At 43.6% G+C, this 8673-nt stretch overlaps 1 protein-coding gene across 3 annotated transcripts; it reads right to left on the bottom strand.

Moving 5' to 3' along the window:
• Positions 1 to 366: 366 nt before the first annotated feature.
• On the bottom strand, positions 367 to 3849 carry LOC118940335 (dynein light chain 4, axonemal). Of its 3 annotated transcripts, XM_036949111.1 has the most exons (5): positions 3671 to 3849; positions 2149 to 2202; positions 1949 to 2032; positions 1433 to 1516; positions 367 to 1281 (listed from the first exon to the last, which is right to left on the bottom strand). In XM_036949111.1, the coding sequence occupies exons 3-5, from the start codon at positions 2018 to 2020 to the stop codon at positions 1117 to 1119; spliced, it is 321 nt and encodes a 106-aa protein (XP_036805006.1). In that variant the 5' UTR covers positions 2021 to 2032; positions 2149 to 2202; positions 3671 to 3849; the 3' UTR covers positions 367 to 1116. The 3 variants fall into 3 exon arrangements, with proteins under 3 accessions (XP_036805006.1, XP_036805004.1, XP_036805005.1); XM_036949109.1 differs by lacking the exon at positions 2149 to 2202 and having other exon boundaries at positions 3666 to 3846; XM_036949110.1 differs by lacking the exon at positions 2149 to 2202 and having other exon boundaries at positions 3671 to 3846.
• Positions 3850 to 8673: the final 4824 nt, after the last annotated feature.

The following is an 8673-nucleotide window of genomic DNA, read 5'->3' as shown; positions in this document are numbered from 1 at the left end:
ATGAGTGTTAGGACATTCTGTAATCCCAAGAACATGTCTTCCACAAAACAAATCATCAAGTCTCTGTCTACCCTTCCCAAAATTGGTTACCCCTCTCTCTATGTACCATTTAAATAAGATAGAAAGAAGAGAGTTATCAGATAGAGAAAGATGTGAAAGAGAGGCTCTACTACACAGACAACTAGACAGTAACACTCATAGTGAGTATGTTTCTCAGTACAATTCAGGTTTTATTTCACAATCAGTTCATTTCAAACAGAAAATCAATCACATTGCCAGTATCAACCTGTCAGCTACAAATACTAACAAATTGTTTGTCAACAACAGTTGTATGTACTGTATCTGTAAAAAACAAAGATATTTAAAAAATCCAATCGGCATCAAAGTATTTACACATACTTACAATTATAAAATACTAAAACATATTGAATGGAATGAATGAGAAGTGTCACACTCTCTCACACACACACACACACACACACACACACACACACACACACACACACACACACACACACACACACACAGAGATATTGGAGACCCTGGCTGCATTTAATTTGTGTCGAAGTGAATTCACACACAGCATTTTAAAAACAAGTCCAATTGGACAGGATACAGTAACTCAATTCAGACGGGAGAGAGTAAGAAAGAGAAAGCCAACCGACAGAGAGAGAGATGATCCATGGACAGATAGATAGTAGTGAGTGTTGCAACTGAGGACAGACCATTTTTACATGCTACGCGCATCAGCGGTCCTGTTCTGTGAGCTTGTGTGGCCTACCACTTCGCGGCTGAGCCATTGTTGCTCCTAGACGTTTCCACTTCACAATAACAGCACTTACAGTTGACCGGGCAGCTCTAGCAGGTCAGAAATTTGACGAACTGACTTGTTGGAAAGGTGGCATCCTATGACGGTGCCACGTTGAAAGTCCCTGAGCTCTTCAGTAAGGCCATTCTACTGCCAATGCTTGTCTATAGATTGCATGGCTGTGTGCTCGATTTTATACACCTGTCAGCGGGTGTGGCTGAAATAGCCAAATCCACTATACCTTTATGTATGTGTATATATAGTGTAGATGGACAGACAGATATATAGATCTAATTTGGTTGTTGATGCTAGGAGCACTTCCAGACACACACGGCCAGGCTTCCTCCAAAGAACATGTAGAGCAGGTTCTTGACCTCGTGTGTCACCTCGAAGCCAAAGCCCTCGCCGATTACCACGTGCCACGAGCTGCCAAACTTCTTATCCATTGACTCCTTGATCATCTTCGCTGCACTCTGACAGAGGGAGGTGGGGGGGAGTGAAAAGGGGGAGAGAGAGAGAGAGATTTGTCAAGTACAGTAACTCACCATAGGTATTGATGTCATGTTGCTAGTCATATCCAAACAAACTTTCCAGGTGTCATAGCTCTGCATTTTACACACACACCTCATTGTTGGTGGCGAACTTCTCGCAGGCTGTGACACAGAGCTCCATGGTCTCCACTCTCATCTCCTCTGGCATGTCTGTGTGCTGCGGAGGGAAACAACATGTCATCACACACACACACCTTACCCTGATCTCTCTCAAACACACACACACACACCTTACCCTGATCTCTCTCACACACACACACACACACACACACACCTTACCCTGATCTCTCTCTCTCACACACACACACACACCTTACCCTGATCTCTCTCTCTCTCACACACACACACACACACACACACACACACACACACACACCTTACCCTGATCTCTCTCTCACACACACACGCACCTTACCCTGATCTCTCTCTCTCTCTCACACACACACACACACACACACCTTACCCTGATCTCTCTCTCACACACTCACACTCTCACACACACGCACACGCACACACACACACACACACACACACACACACACACACACACACACACACACACACACACACACACACACACACACCTCACCCTGATAAGAGGAAAGCTGTGCAGCCTTTTGTAGTCTGCCTCTTCTTTCTTACTCTCTGCTGTCTCTGCCATTCCACCCCACCGCTACAAACACAGAGACTCTGGTTAAGGCTTAACTAGTTTCTTCATAGCTAGCTAAACGAATCAGTAACTTTGTAGCAAGCTAACTTAGCTAGCTACCTATATTTATTTTATTTCACCTTTATTTAACCGGGTAGGCTAGTTGAGAACAAGTTCTCATTTGCAACTGCGACCTGGCCAAGATAAAGCATAGCAATTTGACACATACAACAACACAGAGTTACACATGGAATAAACAAAACATAGTCAATAATACAGTAGAATAAAAGAAAACAAAAAGTCTATATACAGTGAGTGCAAATGAGGTAAGATAAGGGAGTTAAGGCAATAAATAGGCCATCGTGGCGAAGTAATTACAATATAGCAATTAAAACACTGGAATGGTAGATGTGCAGAAGATGAATGTGCAAGTAGGGGGTGCAAACTGGGGTGCAAAGGAGCAAGATAAATAAATAAATAAATACAGTATGGGGATGAGGTAGGTAGATAGATGGGCTGTTTACAGATGGGCTATGTACAGGTGCAGTGATCTGTGAGCTGCTCTGACAGATTGTGCTTATTAAAAGCTAGTGAGGGAGATATGAGTCTCCAGCTTCAGAGATTTTTGCAGTTCGTTCCAGTCATTGGCAGCAGAGAACTGGAAGGAAAGATGACCAAAGGAAGAATTGGCTTTGGGGGTGACAGGTGAGATATACCTGCTGGAGCACGTGCTGCTATGGTGACCAGTGAGCTGAGATAAGGTGGGTCTTTACCTAGCAAAGACTTGTAGATGACCTGGAGCCAGTGGGTTTGGCGACGAGTATGAAGCGAGGGCCAGCCAACGAGGGCGTACAGGGCACAATGGTGGGTAGTGTATGGGGCTTTGGTGACAAAACGGATGGCACTGTGATAGACTGCATCCAGTTTGTTGAGTAGAGTGTTGGAGGCAATTTTATAGATGACATCACCGAAGACGAGGATCGGTAGGATGGTCAGTTTTAAGAGGGTATGTTTGGCAGCATGAGTGAAGGATGCTTTGTTGCGATATATGAAGCCAATTCTAGATTTAATTTTGGATTGGAGATGCTTAATGTGAGTCTGGAAGGAGAGTTACAGTCTAACCAGACACCTAGGGATTTGTAGTTGTCCACATATTCTAGGTTAGAACCATCCAGAGTAGTGATGCTAGTCAGGCGGGCAGCGATCGGTTGAAGAGCATGCATTTAGTTTTACTTGCGTTTAAGAGCAGTTAAAGGCCACGGAAGGAGAGTTGTATGGCATTGAAGCTCGTCTGGAGGTTAGTTAACAGTGTCCAAAGAGATATAGTAAAGCTAACGTTACTGATTAACTATTGGTACGTTACGTCAACCTACCCGTTGCATGGATGAGAACGTGTGCTAAAGTTAAATGCGTAGCTATGTTGCTTGCCAAAGTTTGCTTAACATGTTTTTGGGGTTTTCTTTATGTAACGTTACTGGTAGCTTTGTTTTTGATGGGTAGCTAGCAGGCTAACGTTAGCAATTTGGCTAGCTAGCAATAGCCGACTACATGCTGTTGTTTCACTTCCAAAATAACTTGAATTCTTACTTGCCCGTTGTAATTTATGTGATTTTATTGTAGAGATACGTTTTAGAAAGGTACTGCATGTTGTACTTACGTTACCGTTTGGTAATACAACCGAAGTTTACTCCACTTTTAGTCCGGTTGTTAAGGAGACATTTTCAACCATAGCAACAAACGGATCCCTTCAACAGGAACATTAAAAACACGCCTACTTAGCCGAGCGTCTTCTTCAGTGGTTTAGAAGCCTGTCAATCAATCGCTCCTAACCCGTGGCAAGACGGCGATGAGTTTGTCAATGCTTTGTCAATGCTCTGCTCAACACAAATAGATTGATATAAATCATGTGGCTTTGTTTTTATAAGGATGTGTCATTTGGAAGCAATACATTTCCTAAGCTAGCTACATTGACTATTTAATTTCAGTGTCCTTATGCCAACTTAATGTGTCTTGTTTCTCTCTCCTCCCTATGGTATCCTGTCTGGTCTGTCTGCATGACCCATAGGCCTATTAAGTTGTGATTGCAGCCACATCTGTTTGTGTGAAGGTTTTAACCCAAATATCCTGCATGAAAAAAAGAGAAATAAACCTCAGATGTGGATTTATGCACAGTTGCAAACAAGAATCAAATAGACTAGATGGACTTGGTCTATTGTAGACCCTAGCCTTCAATTTATTTAACTAGGCAAGTCAGTTAAAAACAAATTCTTATTTACATTGAGGGGGAGAACAACTGATTTTTACCTTGTCAGCTCAGGAATTTGATCCACCAACCTTTTGGTTACTGGCCCAACACTCCAACCACTAGGTCACCTGCTGACTTTAAGTATACAATGGGCCCTGGTCAAAAGTAGTGCAATATATAGGGAATAGAGTGCTGTTTGTGACGTAACAATTATGTCTCTAGACCAATTGTATTTATTTTCTCATTACAATGTTTTTTCAAAAGGTATATGAGTTCAGTTTCTTGGGAATATACTGAGTACATGTTGTCCAGGAGATAATAATGATTCCAGTTGTGGATGGATTATTGCAGATTATCAATTCCTGGAGAGATGGACAAAAACAACAGATCACATTGAGCTGATGACAACAGGGAGGAGTAATCTCCTTCTCTCTCTCTCTCTCTCTCTCTCTCTCTCTCTCTCTCTCTCTCTCTCTCTCTCTCTGTCTGTCTGTCTGTCTGTCTGTCTGTCTGTCTGTCTGTCTGTCTGTCTGTCTGTCTGTCTGTCTGTCTGTCTGTCTGTCTGTCTGTCTGTCTGTCTCTCTCTCTCTCACTCTCCCTCTTTCTCTGTCTCTCTTTCTCTTTTGCTCTCTCGCTCTGTGTTTGTGTGGGTGGGTGAGTGTGTGTGCTTGCGTGTTTGTATGAGTATGTATGCTGTGAGAGACAATGAATCATTAATTAAATTAATGTTTTTTTTTTAGATTAGGGTCACATTAGATAATAGATTTACCATAGAAATATAATTACTAGAGCAGGTATTAGTTATATTTCTATGGGGGTTGGCATCATGACATCATGGGTTCACTGGGCTTTGATCAGCCTGAGTGAACCACCTGAGGTTATGACTTTAGTTGGAGTTGGAGTCCCACTTCAGAAGTCAAGGAATTATACTGAAGTGTGTGCGTGTGTGTGTGTGTGTGTGTGTGTGTGTGTGTGTGTGTGTGTGTGTGTGTGTGTGTGTGTGTGTGTGTGTGTGTGTGTGTGTGTGTGTGCAAAAACTCAGAGTGTAGGGAGGTGAGTCATGTCGTAATCCCCAACTAAACTCATTAATGAGAGAAGATTAGATGGACTAGCCTTATCCTCATCCACGAGAGGGAGAGGGATATGAGAAGGAGAAAGAGGGGGGGGCGGGCTATCAGCTTTGTCAATCATCTGTATCCGTGTGATGTTTCCATGTTGCTGTATATACTGTATACTGTTGTTAATGTATTGTCATGTATTTATTGAGTTTTTACCACATGCTGCTAAATGAACTGGGGATCATAAATACTCTACTAGAAAGAGAGAGGAAACAACATATAGAAATGAACAAATAAGGAGGGAGAAGAATGATAAAACAAGGGAGAGCAGGAGAAGTGTCTGACAGATGGGAAAGTGTAAATAGTGACAGCAGATCCACCAGCTGGACCAACAGGGAAGAGGAGGAGAGATGGAGAGAGAGATCAGAGGAGAAAAAGAGAGGTGGGTAAGGACATCACAGTGGAGAACCTAACACAGTCCCAAATGGCACCCTATTCCCTATCTAGTGCACTATGGGCCCTGGTCAAAAGCCCTATGAGCCACTGATCAAATGTAGTACACTATTGCAGGGAATAGGGTGCCATTTGGCACTTAGCCACAGACATTCATCATCTCTGGCAAAGAGAGAGAAGAGCTGACTCACATAACAACGTATGCTTCCCAAATAGCACCCTATTCTCTTGATGGTGCACCACTTTCGACCCGGGCCAATAGGACTCTGGTCAAAAGTAGGACATAGGATGTCATTTGGGATGCAGGCAACCATAGAGGAAGTGTTGTTTGTTTTACCCTGAAAAACCAACAGTTGTGACTAACTGACTGACTGGTGGAGAGAGAGCGTGATAAAGGAAGAGGGGGGTGTGGGGGTGACGCAACATGAGAAATAATGGGTCATGTCCAGGATGGGGTGTTAGGGTCATGTCCAGGATGGGGTGTTAGGGTCATGTCCAGGATGTGGTGTGGGGGTGACGCAACATGAGAAATAATGGGTCATGTCCAGGATGGGGTGTTAGGGTCATGTCCAGGATGGGGTGTGGGGGTGAAGCAACATGAGAAATAATGGGTCATGTCCAGGATGGGGTGTGGGGGTCATGTCCAGGATGGGGTGTGGGGGTCATGTCCAGGATGGGGTGTGGGGGTCATGTCCAGGATGGGGTGTGGGGGTCATGTCCAGGATGGGGTGTGGGGGTGACGCAACATGAGAAATAATGGGTCATGTCCAGGATGGGGTGTGGTGGTGACGCAACATGAGAAATAATGGGTCATGTCCAGGATGGGGTGTGGTGGTGACGCAACATGATAAATAATGGGTCATGTCCAGGATGGGGTGTGGGGGTGACGCAACATGATAAATAATGGGTCATGTCCAGGATGGGGTGTGGGGGTCATGTCCAGGATGGGGTGTGGGGGTCATGTCCAGGATGGGGTGTGGGGGTCATGTCCAGGATGGGGTGTGGGGGTCATGTCCAGGATGGGGTGTGGGGGTCATGTCCAGGATGGGGTGTGGGGGTCATGTCCAGGATGGGGTGTGGGGGTCATGTCCAGGATGGGGTGTGGGGGTCATGTCCAGGATGGGGTGTGGGGGTCATGTCCAGGATGGGGTGTGGGGGTCATGTCCAGGATGTCAGAATAGATGAATAGTGACTAAAAGATCAAAAAGAGGAGGATGAGAAACTGAACAGAAAAGTAGATTAGAATGTAATGAGAAAGAAGGGAAGGAAAAGGCTAGAGGGGAAGACGTAAATATCAGAGAGCAGGAGAGGATGCAGGGAGAGAAATATGGAGGGATAGTGAAAGATACAGGTGGGAGGAAAGAGAGAGAGGGACGGAGGGCTAGAGAAGGTTAGACAAAGAGAGGGGTGCAGAGGAAGAGAGAGACAGTAGGGACCAGAGCTGAGTGACAGAGATAATTAAAGCTCATGTATTATTCAGGAGGAGAGGAGAGGGAGTGGGGCTATGACTGCATGTGATGCTAACATCACAAGCTGACGTGTGTGTGCGCGTGACTCCGTGAGTATGTGTGTGTGCGTGCCTGCCTGCGTACGCACGTACATGCATATGTGTGTGTGTGTGTGTGTGTGTGTGTGTGCTTGCCTGGGAAATAGATAGAGACAGAGAGAGGGGGACCTAACAAAGATTATAAAGTAGAGGCAAAAATATAGTGTTGAAGTGGGAAGACAGAATAACAAAGATGTTCAACAAACAAACAGTTTGAAGGATGTTGCTAGGGCTAGGGCTCGCGCAATTGCTAACTGGCGTCAGCGCAATGACTGGAAGTCTATGGGTATCTGCTAGCATGCTATTCATTGTAGCATGCTAGCATGCTATTCCATTCGTTGTGCTAATGCTAGTTAGCATTGGAATATGAAACCACCTGTAACTTGCTTCATACTGGACACAGAGACATTAAAATGGCATCCACAAGTTCATCTGACTCTGGGGAAGTATCCCTGAAATTATCCCTTTAAGTGAAAGGGACAGCTACATAAAAAGTATCCCTTTAAGTGAAAGAGACAGCTACATAAAGTATCCATTTAAGTGAAAGGGACAGCTACATAAAGTATCCCTTTAAGTGAAAGAGACAGCTACATAAAGTATCCATTTAAGTGAAAGGGACAGCTACATAAAGTATCCCTTTAAGTGAAAGGGACAGCTACATAAAGTATCCCTTTAAGTGAAAGGGACAGCTGCATAAAGTATCCCTTTAAGTGAAAGGGACAACTACATAAAGTATCCCTTTAAGAGAGAGAGACCTATACATAAAGTATCCCTTTAAGAGAGAGAGACAGATACATAAAGTATATATTTAAGAGAGAGAGACCGATACATAAAGTATCCCTTTAAGAGAGAGAGACAGATACAGAAAGTATCCATTTAAGAGAGAGAGACCGATACATAAAGTATCCCTTTAAGAGAGAGAGACAGATACATAAAGTATCCCTTTAAGAGAGAGAGACAGATACATAAAGTATCCCTTTAAGACAGAGAGAGACAGATACATAAAGTATCCCTTTAAGAGAGAGAGACAGATACATAAAGTATCCCTTTAAGAAAAAGAAACAGATACATAAAGAGAGACATATACATAAAGTATCCCTTTAAGACAGAGAGAGACAGATACATAACAGTATCACATTAAGAGAGAGAGAGACGGATACATAAAGTATTCCTTTAAGACAGAGAGAGACAGATACATAACAGTATCACATTAAGACAGAGAGAGACAGATACATAACAGTATCACATTAAGAGAGAGAGAGACGGATACATAAAGTATCCCTTTAAGAGAAAGAGACAGATACATAAAGTATCCCTTTAAGAGAGAGAGACAGATACATAAAGTATCCCTTTAAGAGAGAGA

Source organism: Oncorhynchus mykiss, chromosome 17 (genome assembly GCF_013265735.2).
Source record: "Oncorhynchus mykiss isolate Arlee chromosome 17, USDA_OmykA_1.1, whole genome shotgun sequence".
Classification (NCBI taxonomy): domain Eukaryota; kingdom Metazoa; phylum Chordata; class Actinopteri; order Salmoniformes; family Salmonidae; genus Oncorhynchus; species Oncorhynchus mykiss.
Note: the sequence above shows the minus strand (reverse complement) of the source record. Positions and strands in the feature narration are given on the sequence as shown.

Bases quoted from the DNA above. Each gene is read 5' to 3' on its own strand.
- LOC118940335 (XM_036949111.1), bottom strand. From the start codon at position 2,020: ATGGCAGAGACAGCAGAGAGTAAGAAAGAAGAGGCAGACTACAAAAGG. The intron at 1,517-1,948 runs GTGAGGTGTGTG...TTCCCTCCGCAG, and splicing joins ACAGCTTTCCTCTTATCAGG to CACACAGACATGCCAGAGGA. The intron at 1,282-1,432 runs GTGTGTGTGTAA...TCCCTCTGTCAG, and splicing joins AGTTCGCCACCAACAATGAG to AGTGCAGCGAAGATGATCAA.